Here is a 14,965-nt window from a genome sequence, read left to right as displayed (position 1 = left end):
AGGTAGACATGAGGAGGGAGGAAAAGTGGCGGTCTGCCCACGGGAGTCCCTAAAAGTTGGACTTTGGAAACTCAGTCCCGAACCTGAGAGAAAACAAAGTAAACGACAAATAAATAAGTACTTAAATACACGACACCATGAGTACATAAGTACATACATATATACATAAGTAAATCAATCAATAACTAAATAAGCATGTGAATACAGAGTTCTGACAGAAAACAGGGGACACAAGTGCAATTGATTGCTCTTCCGAGAGGGCTCCCTCAAGAGTGGGGAGCCGGGAATTTTCAGCCCTGGGACTAGAGAGGGAAGGCAGTGCCATTTTCTTTCTTTCTTTTTTTTTTTTATAGATGCACCACATTTATTTATTGAGCTGCCTTTTTTTTATTATGTTATGTTAATCACCATACATTACATCATTAGTTTTGGATGTAGTGTTCCATGATTCACTGTTTGCATATAACACCCAGTGCTCCATGCAGAACATGCCTTCTTTAATACCCAACCCCAGGCTAACCCATCCTCCCACCCCCCTCCCCTCTAGAACCCTCAGTTTGTTTCTCAGAGTCCATAGTCTCTCATGGTTCGTCTCCCTTTCCGATTTCCTCCCCTTCATTATTCCCTTCCTACTATCTTCTTCTGCTTTTTTTTAAATGTATAATGTATTATTTGTTTCAGAGGTACAGGTCTGTGATTCAACAGTCTTGCACACTTCACAGTGCTCACCATAGCACATACCCTCCCCAATGTCTCCCCAGCCACCCCATCCCTCCTACCACCCACCACTCCAGCAACCCTCAGTTTGTTTCCTGACATTAAGAATTCCTCATACCAGTGAGAGCATATGATACATGTCTTTCTCTGATTGACTTATGTCGCTCAGCATAACACCCTCCAGTTCCATCCACATCGTTGCAAATGGCAAGATTCCATTCCCTTTGATGGCTGCATAATATTCCATTGTATATATATATATATACCACATCTTCTTTATCCATCATCTGTGGATGGACAACTTGGTCTTTGCACAGTTTGGCTATTGTGGACATTGCTGCTATAAACATCACGGTGCACGTACCCCTTCGGATCCCTACATTTGTATCTTTGGGGTAAATACCCAGTAGGAGGCACTGCCATTTTCATTCCACCCATCATTGCTGAAACACTTTAGGGAGGAAAGCACCGCCACCTACTGGATTCCAGGAACTCTCACAAGTAAGCCCTGCCTCCATGCCCTGGGCAAGCCTTTCCCCTTAGGGCAAGTCCCACCAGCAGTCAACACAACAGGCCCCTTCCCCAGGAGACCAGCACACACAACTGCTCCCACCAAGTTTCCTGAGCAGAGAGAACTGCGAGGCTTCAGCTCTAGGGGAAAAAGAATATGTAACATCCTTTCTACTTTAGGTCTTTCATTGGTTTGCGATTATTTTTTCAGTTACTCTCTTGTTCTTTCAATTCCTTCTCCTCATTCCTGGTACATTTTTATCTCTACTTTATACATATCCCTTTCTTAGATTTGTTCCTTTTCATTGTGTTTTTTTTTTTTTTAATTTTTTCAACTCTTTTTGTGTATTCTCTTTCAATTTTCATTTTCATGGATACTTTCCAATACACACACACACACACACACACAGAGGTATATAGGTTTCAGATTTGACTCATCTGGTTGTATTTATTTTCCTTCTAATCTTGCAATCTAGATTTTTTGCACAAGTGGTCCAAAACACATCCAGGATCTACTTTTTTTTTTTTTTTTAAAGATTTTATTTATTTATTTGAGACAGAGAATGAGAGAGACAGAGAGCACATGAGAGGGGTGAGGGGGGAGGGTCAGAGGGAGAAGCAGGCTCCCCGCCGAGCAGGGAGCCCGATGCAGGACTCGATCCAGGGACTCCAGGATCATGACCTGAGCTGAAGGCAGTCGCTTAACCAACTGAGCCACCCAGGCGCCCCAGGATCTACTTTTGTTGTCATTTTTTTTTTTTTTTTTTGTGGTCCTGGGGGTATCTGGTACTTCTGTTCTTTCCCTGTTTGTGTTTTTTTCTTTCTTTCTTTTCCTTTCTCCTCTCATCTTCAGGACAGCAGGACCCAATGGAGAAATTCACCCCAGAAGAAAGCATAGGAACTCGTCCTCACAGTCAGGGATTGAATCAATACGGGTATCAGTCAGATGTCTGAAGTAGAATTTGAAACCATGGTCAAAAGCATACTCGCTAGGCTTGCAAATGAAAAAAGAAGAAAAGAAAAGAATGGCTCTAGAAAACCCATCACTCTAGGGACAAAAATACTCCACTCTAGTCTGGCGAGAGTGGAACATGCTAGGACCAAGAGGCAGGACCAAGTGGAAAGCATCAAACTGAGCATGGCCGGAGCAGAAGAGCCAATCAGTGCTCTAGCAGAGATAATATGGGGAAAAATAAACTTGAAAAGAAGAGCACAAGAACACTATTTGATCACAAAAGCCGTCTTAGGGAATTTGGCCATCATATTAAGCAAACTTCTATTCCTATTGCAGGAGATATGGAAGAAACAAGCATGGAAAGAGGGCAGAAGAGTTAGTGGAAGAAGTGATAGCTGAGAATTTCCCTAATCCAGGGAAAAACACGGGTATTTTAGTCCAAGAGGCACAGAGAACTCCCCTCAAAATCCACAAAAATAGGGCAACCCCACGACCTATCAGACTGATACTTGCAAATGACAGGGAGAATGAGAACAGTGTGAAAGCAGCTTGGGAGAAAGGTCCTGAACTAACAAGGGTAGACACAGAAGGATTGCAGCAGACCTGTGCACAGACAGCTGGTGGGCCAGGAAAGGATTGGCATTTTGTCTCAATGGGAAACATATGCAGCCAAGGATCCTTGATCCAGCAAGGCTGTCACTCAGAAGAGAAGGAGAGATCAAGAATTGCCATGACCAACAAATACACAAGGAATTTGGGAACCCTAAACCAGCCCTGAAAGAAATAGTAAAGCAGACCCATTGAGCACAGAGACACCAAAAGTCACAAAGCCCAGAAAGGAACAGTCACAATCTACAGACACAATGACCTTACAGCTTACACAATGGCACTGAATTTATATCTTGCCATCACTACTCTGAATGTAAATGGACTAAATGCTCCAGTCAAGAGACTCGCGGCAGCAAGATCTAGAAAATGCACACCACACCACACCAAATCACGTGAAACCACAATGCAACAAGACCATGGAGAGCTGTCGTACAAAAGACTCATGTCTGGCCCCAAGACACCTCCTCATGGACAGAGACGGGGTGGAGAAGCATTTGTCATGCCAACAGACATCCGAAGAAAGCTAGAGTAGCCATACTTCTCTTAGACAAATGAGATGTTCAGCCTAAGACTGTGAGAAGACATGAAGAAGGACACTATAACCTACAAACAGGGCCTACCCAACACGAATGTCTAACAACGGTACATATATATGCCCCTATGATGATAGGAGCAGCCACGTAGCAGCCACGTAGCAATTAATCACCACCTTAAAGCCACTCATTGATAACAAGGAAATGATCCTAGTAGGGGACATGAACATCCCACTCACAGCAAAGAACAGATCATCTAAGTAGAAGAGGAACAAGGAAACAAGGGCTGAAATGACACACAGGACCAGGTGGCCTTAACACACCTAGTCAGGGCATTTCTGTCTAAGGCAACAGAATTACACCTTTGCTTCCAGTGCCCACGGAAGAGTCTCCTGAAGAGATCACATCCCAGGTCATAAATCTGTACTCAACTGGGGCAGAAAGATCAAGATGCTGGCATGCATATTTCCAGGACACGATACTATGAAACTTGATGTCAACCACAAGAAAATATTGGGAAGAAGGTGTATGGAGGTGATGGGTATTAAGGAAGGTATTTGTTGGGATGAGTACTGGATGTTGTATGTAAGTGAAGAGCCACTGCATTCTATGCCTGAAACCAACATTGCATTGTATGTTAACTAATTAGAATTTAAATTAAAAAAAAAAAGAAAGAAAATGTGTCCTAGAAAATTGTTTCATTACGCATGCCATACCATTCAAAAGGACAATGAGGCCTTAATTCCATGGATGGAAAAAACAGCCCAGCAGCTACTAACTGGACAACAGGTTATAATGATACTCTCAATTTAAAACTACTACTATATAATAGTCTTAATTTCTCTCATCTCTGAGAATTGAGTCACCCTATTCTCACAGATGTGGCATAACACACAAACTTCTTGAGTTTACTTACATGTCTCAGTGTTCTTCTGGACAGCAATGGCCTCCTCCAGGACTATTAACCCTGGCTTTTTGTCCTCATTTCTTTTCAGCCTTTCCCAGTTAGTGGAGCTAAATGTGCACACCTCAGCATCTTTGGTCTTTGGGAGGTTACCTTTCATTTCTTTCATCTCCAACTCTGAGAAGCACATCATTGCACGCTAGAAAGAGAATGGAGATGTATTTAAATAAAAACACTTTTCCTTAAAACCTACTTGTCTCATCTTAAGAGAAATTTGCTACAAACCAACCACAATTTATGAAATAAGTTTCTTTCACTATATTCTTTTCATAATGTCTTAGGTATATTTGGCTAGTATGCTATATAAACATGTATATATATATACATGTATATACTATTGCGAAGACACTTTTGAAAGTGAGATAAAAATGCAAATTAAAAAAACAAGAAAATGAACAAAGATAAGCAGAGTATAAACTTTTATTTTTAAAAACGAAATTTAACTCTAAATACTTACATAATATTCTAGTAATTGCAATCTGAAAGAAGAAATCTCATCTCATACTTAGTGGCAGATAGACAAAATAATAGCTTCATAATACTTACATTCATGTAAACATCCACTTTTAATATTATGAGCCAACTTTTCTTATGACATTACAAAAACAATTTGACTTTATTTATCTTTTAAATAAAAATAAAAATCTTTGAAAAATCTAATGAATTATAATTTGCTACAAAGTTAAGTACAATTTATATCCCATTTAAGCAGTGTGTGTGCAGGAAAGTTGCACGAATCCCACACACATGTTGCTGATACACATCTCCACCAAGTATCATGTAAGGCACTTTTAAGCAGTACTTTTCTGACATTTTTTAATGCATAGTAAGAGCAAAGAAATCAAATTGATATGTAAACATCATGCAGTGTTTACATCCCTTTGCAATATTTAAAACTTCTGTTAGCAGTATTTGAGTGGAGTCCTCTTAATATCTACAGAACAACTTAATGTATCTTAACACATGAACCTCCTAAGTGCTACCACTTATGTTTCCTTAGTGTACACATTTTACACATTTACATTACCATAAACTTCATTAAATCTGTCTGATGTCCTGCCCTACCATACTCCCCGAGTCATCTTTACACATTAAAAAAAAAAGAAAAAAAAGATGGGGAAATTGACTGAAATCTGGGTAGGGGCCCACCTGCAAGGCCCGCTGCTCACAGCTAAGCTGGCTGGAATCTGCTTGCAGTTCAGTGGTGACATACTTGAACTGGTCACTCACATAACCAGCAGAATTTGCAATTCTCTTTGGCAGCTTCAATGACTTTTGTTTCAGAACTTTGACATCACTGGATTCTGCCTTATCAACTCCATCTTTATTAGGAGAAAGGACAACATCCACACTTGGAGCAGCACTACTTACACAGAATGACTTGGGATCGTTCTGGGTTTTACCAAGAGTCACAGTATGACCCCCATTCCCCAGAGCTGGATCCAGGAATGGAGTTGATACTGGCATCCCCAGGTTCTCCTTCTTGGTTGTTGCTGGAACATTCTCATTGATTAAGCTGAAGACAGACTGTCCTGGGACCTCTTTGACAGCATAAGCACCATGGAAATCATTGATGCACCCCAACTCCTCTCTCAGGGTGATGAAATCATGGCGTGGCTGCAGGTCTGTGTCAGTATAGGACTTGGTGAATTCAGAATTCTGGCCAACACTCTCATCTGTGAAGCCCAGTTTGGACATATTTGAGTAGGTTTTAGCATCTTGCTCTTCCCAGAGAAGATCTACATAGACAAGTTTATTGCTCTTGACAACAATTTTTCCTTGATTCCACCTGGGGCTTGGCTTTAGGTTCTTGTCAGCAGCGACTTCTGGATGTAAACTGCTATTACTACCTTCCAACATCTTGGAAAACTGGTTCTGCAGAGTTGGGTCCTTGTATGAAGCTGTCTCATGAAACCAGGACCACTTCACTGCTTTCTCCTCCTTAGTGATCTCTCTGGGTACGTGAGGTATAGACATAGGATGCACCATACCCAACCCCCTCAGTGCATGTTGGTAAGTCACAAACTCTGGCCGTCCTGTGGAAAGACAATGGGGCAGTGCAGGCTTTGGGGCAAGGTGCCTAAGAAACAGACTACCATCAGGCATCAAAACTGAGTGAGGGTAGCCAGGTCCCTTGCCATGAAAGGAGAGGGTACTTATAGGAGTGCCCTCAGGCACTGGGCAAGGGAGGTAACTGCTAGGATAGGGAACTGGTGGGGACCTGAGAGCCTCATTTGGAGACAGAGATACTGAGCTTGACAGGAAGCTATTCTCGATCCCTTTGTAGCTTGGGTCACCATTGTGCTTTGCAGGCACAGTTGAGCATTGGCCCACATGTTGAATAATGGACAGCATTCTATCTGTGGAGCTCCTAGTGGCCTTGCAGCAATCTGCACTGGCATCTGGGGCTGGCAACACAGAGGCTGGGTAACCTATAGGAAATGCTGACCCCAAAGTGTTAATTACTATGGCATCTGTGACACCCACACGGGGACATAAAGAATTCTGCTGCTGTGGTATTGCCCAGCCAGAGGCCCGGTTTTTCAGTAGCATATCTTTACTTTTCTTGTCTTCATGAGGATTCTGCCCAGGCACCACCCAGGATAAGGGAACTGCTGTGCTAATGATTTTAGGTTTATAGAGAGCACAGCCATTTCCTGGAGGAGATGATGTTTCTTTTAGAATCTCACTTCCAGAGAACATTAAGCCACTTCCAGCTCTGGTCTCAACAAGGATTGTGGGAGCTATCTTTTTCATATGGTCAGCTTTAGAAGTATCTACATCAACCACTTCAGCAGACAAGTCTAGTGGCTTATCAATGCTGACTTTTGCAACCATCTGCTTCTCTAATGGAGGAAGTGAACTGCCATCTTTTCTGTCTTGACCGGCTGATTTCTGGGTATACCCAAGAACTGGCTGAGCACTTTCAGGATCTTCAGGATACTTGCTGGAAAGACTAGGTGTAGGGAACTTGCAGGTAAGTATCATATCTGGCTTTGATAAGGTAGCTGAGGGAGAGGTAGAGAGACTGGTGTACTGTTTGTGAAGTTCACAGTAGGTGTCTGCAGCCTGGGAGGGAAGGTGGACTCGGGATGAAGACTGAGGCAAGGACGATAACAGTAGAGATGTGTCCCCTAGCAGGCCACTGGTTACCATCTTGGCAGAGGTTAACCCTGGTTCACTATTCTGGATGTGAGGATAGGAATGGGAATTGACTGGGTTCCCAGAACTGATACCCATCTTCCAGGGCAGGCTTTTATCTGTACAGTGGACCAAAGGTGGGATATCTGGAGTGGCCAAAGGCACTGAGAGCCTTACAGGTGAAGCCAGGGATGATGGCATGTGGGGACTGATGTATTCAGGTGGTGGCAGGTAGAGAAAACGCTCCTTATTTGTGCAGACAGGAGAATGTAGTGGCCTGGGCGAACTGTAGGACTGCTGAGGTAGCAAGGTGTGGTACGCATTCAGTGAATACTTATTTGCTGAGTCAGGGAAAGGGTAGATGGCTGGTGTGGCACTCGCCATGTAAGCACGGACCCAGGGCACCTGCAGATAACCAGCATCGCTGATGTTGAGAGGGCTCTGTTTTTCACTGAGAGGGCTATCCAAGCTCACTGTTTCTGCTGTGGGCATAGAAATTTTTTGTATTCTAGGTGGTGTTCTGGAAATAGCACTGAAGTCATCTAGGGGTTTTCCAGAAACAGTGACTGTTTCAGGTGTATCTGGCTTAAACTGTATCTCTGGACATCTCTCAGGAGAAAATCCAAGACCACCTGGAGTGCTCATAGCAGCCTGTTGACCCTTCTCTGAGCTCAGTCCACAAAAGCTAGAACTGATGATGTTTTCAGGGACACAGAGGCCTTTCCGGATCAGGCCATTGTGGTCCATGTGCAGTGCTGTCAGGCCACCAAACCAATGGGCTGTAGTCACATCCACCTTTTCAAAAGAAGAACATGATTATTACTTACATATATCTTCAAAACAGCAGGACCCAAGCTGGAGGGAATCTGCAAATTGGTTTAATATGACAGCAGCCTAACATTAGAGCAGAAAACATTAAAGATAAACTACAAATAAAATATTCACAAGCCTTGTTTTTCCCCTTAAACAATCCCTTTCTTAGGACAATGTGCTGCTTTGGTACCTCCTTCCTTCACACCTCTGTTCAATCAATATTTTAAAGCACATAAAAATCTTGGATCTTTTCATTTAAAGACCATATATTAATTAACTCATCTATTATACTCTGTGAATTTCAACTTCTCAGCAAAAATCACTTCTTTCAATTGATCTCCAATATTCTTTGAAATACCCTCAAGGAGCACAGAACTCACATTCCCCTCTCCTTAGGCCTGTTAGGACTGGCTTGCAGGTGTTTCCTAGATGTTGGAAGGCAATATTTAATATAACAAAACAATTTTTCATGGGGCAATGAAGCTTTAATTGCCTCCTTTCTATATCAACAAAGAGCATGTGGGTCAAACTGGGATTGTATCTTTTGATTTTTCTCTCCCTGTTATCTGCAGACAGTTCTATGATTAATATTTTACTGACAAGGTAAACCCTACGGTCTACTTAAAGGGCAGAAACTTATCTAGCTAAGAACACTGACAAAGAAACTGGGAAGCAGTAAGGGAAAAGGGTCTTACCACCACATACAAAAAAGCTTATATAAAATTATTAACAGATTTCTAAGCAGAAATCTTGCAGGTAAGAAGGCAGTGGATGATAAAAGTATGAGAAAAAAATAAATGTTAACCAAGAACACTGAATCTGGCAAAACTCATTCAAAACTGAAAGACAAACTGAAATTTCTCCCAGATGTAAAAATGCTAATGGAGTTCATTACTATAAGACCCCTCCTACTGAAATGCTAGAGGTACTCCATGTTGAAATAAGATGTATATTGTTGTTGAACAATGAAGTGGCAACACATTATAACACAAAACAACACAAAACTATATGAATTATAAGGATCCCAGGTAAATATAAATATATAGCTAATAGAGTACCTGCATTATTATAATTTAGATCCTTAAATCCATTTTTAAGTCTTAAGTGCCATTTATAAGATGAAAGAATAAAAAACCTATTTTAATGGTAATTTTTGACATTTATATAGGGAAGGCAAACATGGGCATAAGTACAGTTTTTTTTATGCGATTAAAGCTATCAGTTTAAAGTAGACTGTTACAACTTAAAGATGTTTTTATAATCTCCATGGTAACCACAAAGAAAATATCCCTAGAGAATATACACATAGGAAATGAAAAGAATCAAAGCATGTCACTATAAAAAGTCAATAAAACACAAAGGAAGAGAATAAGAGAGGAAATGTTTTAACCAAAATACTCAAGAGGTACAGAAAACAATGAAATGGCAGTAATAAGTGCTTCACTATCAAGAATTACTTTAAATGTAAACAGGTTAAGATCTCCACTCAAAAGACATATCTGGACTACATATAACATAGGATCTAACTATACACTGTCTAGAAGAGACTCATGTTAAGACACACATAGGTTGGAAGTGGAAGGATGGAAAAAGATATTGCATACAAATAATAAGCAGGAAAGAGCAGGGTTGGCTATACTAGTATGTTTAAGTCAAAATTTGTCAAAAGAGACAAAAAAAAAACATAATACAATAATGAAAGTACCAGTTCACCAGGAAGAAGTAATAATTATAAATATGTATGCATCAAGGACCAGAACTACCAAATACTTCAAGCAAACATTAACAAGACTGAAGGGAGAAATAGACCAAAACACGATTGTAGTAGGAGTCTTGAATATTCCACTTTCAGTAATGGATAGGATAACCAGACAGAAGATGAATAAGGAAGACAAACAACCTGATCAAAACTATAGATAAATTGGGGCTACCAGACATGTATAGAACACCATGCCCAACAGAAGACTTTGCAACATTCTCCAGGACAGAACATATGTTAGTCCACAAAGGAAGTTTGTTAAGTGTCTGCCTTAGGTCATGGTTCCCGGGTCCTGGGATCTAGTCTTATGTCAGCTCCATGCTCAGCAGGGAGCCTGTTTTTCCTTTTGTCTTCTGCCTCTCCCTGTTACTGCTGCATACTCTCTCTCTCTCTCAAATAAATAAAATCTTTAAAAAGATAAAAAATAAAAAAAATAAAAAGAAGGAAGTAGTACTAATTGTCTTCCAGGATCATAGTGGAATGAAACTAAAAATCAACATCAAAAGGAAAACTGAAAAAATTCTCAAGTATGTGAATTAAACATCACACTTAAAGATAAGATTTCAGAAGGGAAATTTGAAAAAACTCAACAACAAATAACAATGAAAACACAACATTATAAAATTTATGAAATGCAGAGAAAACAGTGTTAACAAAGAAGTTCATGGCTATCACTGCTTAAATTGAAAAACAAGAAATCACAAACCAGCAACTTAATTTTATGCTTCCAGAAAAATAAGAACTAAATCAAAAGCTAGCAAAATGAATGAAATGATAGAGAGAAGTAGACATCAATGATGTTGAGAATAGAAAAACAATGTAAAAAAAAAATCAATGAATCTACAACTTGCTTTTTTTTTTTTAAGTATCATCAAAATTGAAAAATCCTTAGGTTAACCAAAAAAAAAAAAAAAAGAATATATTCCAATAACTGAAATTGAATTTAAAAAATAATATAAATGTTGCACAGAAATTTAAAAAAAAGAATGATAAGAAAATACATATAATCTATTAGTATTGAACTATGAGAAAATAGAAACATTGAATAAAGTTATAAACAGTGGAGAAGTTCAATCAAGAGTCAAAAACCTCCCAATAAAGAGGGGAGGATCCTGTGGCTTTACTAGTAATTCTACCAAACAATTTCAAAAGAATTAACACCACGTTACCTGTAACTGTACCAAAAAATTTAAGAGAAGAAAAGACTTCCAGATTCATTGTTTTAGGTTAATTTTCGCACACAGGCACATGAGACAAATGCACTACACAAAGAAAAACTACAAATAGGTGGAGGATCCAAGATGCAATGTACAAAGACCTGAATTCACCTCATCAATACACTGAATCTATACCTACAAAAAGAGCAATTCTGACTGAAAAAGACAGAGCTGACTGAACAGCTTCTGTACAACAAAGGACAGAGAGAGACCACATATAGAATGTCAGGCAATGACATGCAGTCACATCCTTAAAGCTGTAAACTGCAGTGAAGAGAGACAGTAGTGAGAGACCAGGAGAAGATTCATCCTCCCTGGGGCACAGAAAAAAGTCACTGATTAAAAAAGGCAAATACAATTTTAAAGGACCAGTTCCTGAGCACCTGCCAAATGTCTGGCTGCTGCTAGAATGCTCTCTGGACTCAGAGGGACTGACCCCATTGTTTCGTTACCCCTCCACCTTCATAGCAGAGATGGGAGCAGGATCCAAGCTCCTCACCTACATCTTCTCTGAGTCCCCAACCTCTTAGCCCACAAGAACAGCAGGAATCCCTCAAGGATATCCTCCTACCAGTGACTATCAGAAGTCCAGCTGTCCCACTCAGGTGGCTCCATAAGGTACCCACAGAAAAGTGCACATTAGGACACCCCTGGACAGCATCCATTATACCTCCATTTGTCTTGCCAAGGTGACATAGGTGTAAAACACCCCAAGACATCCTAGGCCTAAACCTGCTCAGCTCCAGATGATATGCCATAGCACCCTAAGTGACTTCCCTTCAACCTGCCATTATTTCACCGCCTCTAGCCATCCTGTCAGGGCACCCCTTGCATAGAATGCTCTGTGACCCCCCACTTGCCTTCTTTTACCTTTAGCTGTCCTACCAGGGTTCTCCCCAAATGGGGCACCCTGGAACCCCCAACCCATGCCCATTTCAGCTCCAGACAACCCATCAGAGTGGCCCTGGTGTGGACTGCCCCAGGACCTTTAGCCCTTGCCCTGCTATAACTCCAATCTGCCTGCTAAAGCCACCAGGAACATGCACGTCTACACAGGGGACAACCCTACACAAGGCTAATTCATAAAAACAAACACAAAGTAAATAAGGTGAGAAGGCAGAGAAATATGTTCTAAATGAAATAACAAGAAACTTCATAAAAAAAACTAAATGAAATAGAAATAAGCAACCATGTTCCATTGTTTTCGTATAACACCCCATGCTCCATGCAGTACATGCCCTCCTTAATACCCATCACCGGGCTAATCAACCCCCCTCACTCTCTTCTAAAACCCTGTTTGTGTATGCTGACTAACATAACATAATACATTTTTTTTTTTAAATAAGAAATAAGCAACCAACATGATAAAAATTGAAAGTAATGATCGTAAAAACACTCATAAGCCTTAAGAGAAGAGTGGATGATTACAGGAGAACTACAGCAAAGACATAAAAAATACTAAAAAGAACCAAAAATAGCTCAATAATACAATAACTGAAATTAAAAAAAATGCACCAAAGGAAAATAACATTACATGAGCAGATGCAGAAGAACGTATCAGCAAGCTGGAAGACAAAAGTAATGGAAAAGCACCCAGATTAAGGAGAAAAGAGAAAAAAAAGAATTTTTTAAAAGATTTTATTTATTTATTTGACAGAGAGAGACACAGCGAGAGAGGGAACACAAGCAAGGGAAATGGGAGAGGGAGAAGCAGGCCTCCTGTGGAGCAGGGAACCCTATGCAGGGCTCAATCCCAGGACCCCGGGACCATGACCTGAGCTGAAGGCAGAGGCTTAACGACTGAGCCACCCAGGCACCCCAAGAAAAAATAATTTTTAAAAATGATGATACACTAGGGATCTCTGGGACAACATGAGTGTATGAACATGCATTATAGGAGTCCCAGAAATAGATACAAGAAAGAAAGGGACAGAAAATCATGTGAAAAAATAATACTTGCAAAATTCCCTAACTTGGGGAAGGAAACAGACATTATTCCAGAAAACACAGATAAACCAGGCCACATTATGATTAAAATGTCAAAGGTTACTGATAAAGAGATAATTCTGAGAATAGCAAGAGAAAAGAAAACAGTTATGCACAAAGGAAACACCAAAAGGCTATCAGCTGATTTTTCAGCAGACACTTGGCAGGCTTCTAAGAAGGCAGTGGCATGATATATTTAATATGCTGAATGGGAAAAATCTGCAGCCGAGAATACTGTATCCAGCAAAACTATCATTCAGAATAGAAGGAGATGCAGAGTTTTCCAGAGGAAAAAAAATTAAAGAAATTTATCAGCAGAAAACCAAACTTAAACAAAATGTTAAAGGGAGTCCTTTAAAGCAGAAAAGGCCATGACTAGAAATAAGAAAAATAGGAAAGAAGAAATCTCACAAGTAAAATCAAACCCATTGAAAAGGTGGTATATCACTAATTCATAAAACTAGTATTTGTGATGGTTAAAAGATAAAAGTACTAAAAATCAATTGTATTTAAAAAATAGTTAAGGGACTTGAAAAATAAAAGGATACAAAGCATGAAATCATAAACCTCAAACAAAATAAAAAGTGTAGTGTTTTCAGAATGTGTTCAAACGTAAGAAACCATCCACTTAATGCATGCTGTAACATACTTAGAATATGATACATAAATATTAAAATAATCACAAAGCAAAATATACACAAAAAATAAACAGAAAATATTCCAAGCATAACAGTGAAGAAAGGCAGTGGGAAATAGAACAAAAGAAGACAAAAAAAGAAAGAAACTACAAAAACAGCCCCAAAATAATTAACAAATGGTGATAAATACATGGGTATCAATAACTAACTTCATGTAATGGTCTAAGTGGTTCAAGCAAAGACATAGGGTGACTAAATAGATAAAAAAGATCCATGTATATGCTTCGTACAAGAGATTCGGCAGAGACCTAAATGAATATAGACTTGATGTAAAGGATGAACAATATATTCTATGCAAATAGAAATAAAAAATTAGTAATAACATAATAAAGGACAAATAAGGAAAATCCACAGGTAAATCATATTCAGTACTGAAAGAGTGGAAGATTTTCCACAGGAAGAAAAAGGAACAAGACAAGGAAATCTGCGCCCTCCACTTCTACTCAACATAGTACTGTAAGTTAAAGTACACAAAATAAGCAAGAAGAAGAAAATATAGAAGGAATCCTGTTGGAAATGAAGTAAAATTATCTCTATTGCCAGATGACATTATTTTATATCTAGAAAATCTTAAAGATACACACAGATACATACTGCTAGAACTAATAAAAGAATTTAGGAAAGTTGAGGATACAAAATCAAAACACAAAACACAAAAATGTTGCATTTTTCTGCACACTAAGAGAAAACAATCTAAAAATGAAATTAACAAGACCACTCTATTACAAGACCATTAAAACAAGTAACAAATAACCCAGGAGACAAATGAGTTGTGAACTCCAAACCAGAAGACGGTGATGAAAGAAACTAAAGATATGCATGTTTATGAATTAAAAGATTTAATGTTGTTAAGATGTCAGCACTAGCCATTGATCTACAGATTTAATGTAGTGTCTCTGAAATCCCAATGACATTTTTTGCAAAAATAGAAAAAAAATCCTATAAGTATATGAATTCTCAAGGGACTCCAATAGCCCAAACTTTTGGAAAAGAAAAACAAATTTGGAGGTGTCATACTTTATGAACTCAAAACATATTATAAAGCTACCTGTCACATGCTTCA

At 39.4% G+C, this 14,965-nt stretch overlaps 1 protein-coding gene across 1 annotated transcript in view; it reads right to left on the bottom strand.

Moving 5' to 3' along the window:
* The window catches only part of LOC118012926 (BCL-6 corepressor-like), a 77,138-nt gene that overhangs the window by 48,169 nt on the left and 14,004 nt on the right, over positions 1–14,965 (bottom strand). The window contains exons 2-3 of the mRNA XM_035008836.1: positions 5,438–8,224; positions 4,241–4,427 (exon numbers count right to left, since the gene is read on the bottom strand). Of these exons, the coding sequence (XP_034864727.1) occupies positions 4,241–4,427; positions 5,438–8,224 (2,974 nt within the window). The remainder of the gene's footprint in view (positions 1–4,240; positions 4,428–5,437; positions 8,225–14,965) is intronic.

This window comes from Mirounga leonina, unplaced genomic scaffold (genome assembly GCF_011800145.1).
Source record: "Mirounga leonina isolate KUSES-001 unplaced genomic scaffold, KU_Mleo_1.0 Mir_100540, whole genome shotgun sequence".
Lineage (NCBI taxonomy): Eukaryota > Metazoa > Chordata > Mammalia > Carnivora > Phocidae > Mirounga > Mirounga leonina.
Note: the sequence above shows the minus strand (reverse complement) of the source record. Positions and strands in the feature narration are given on the sequence as shown.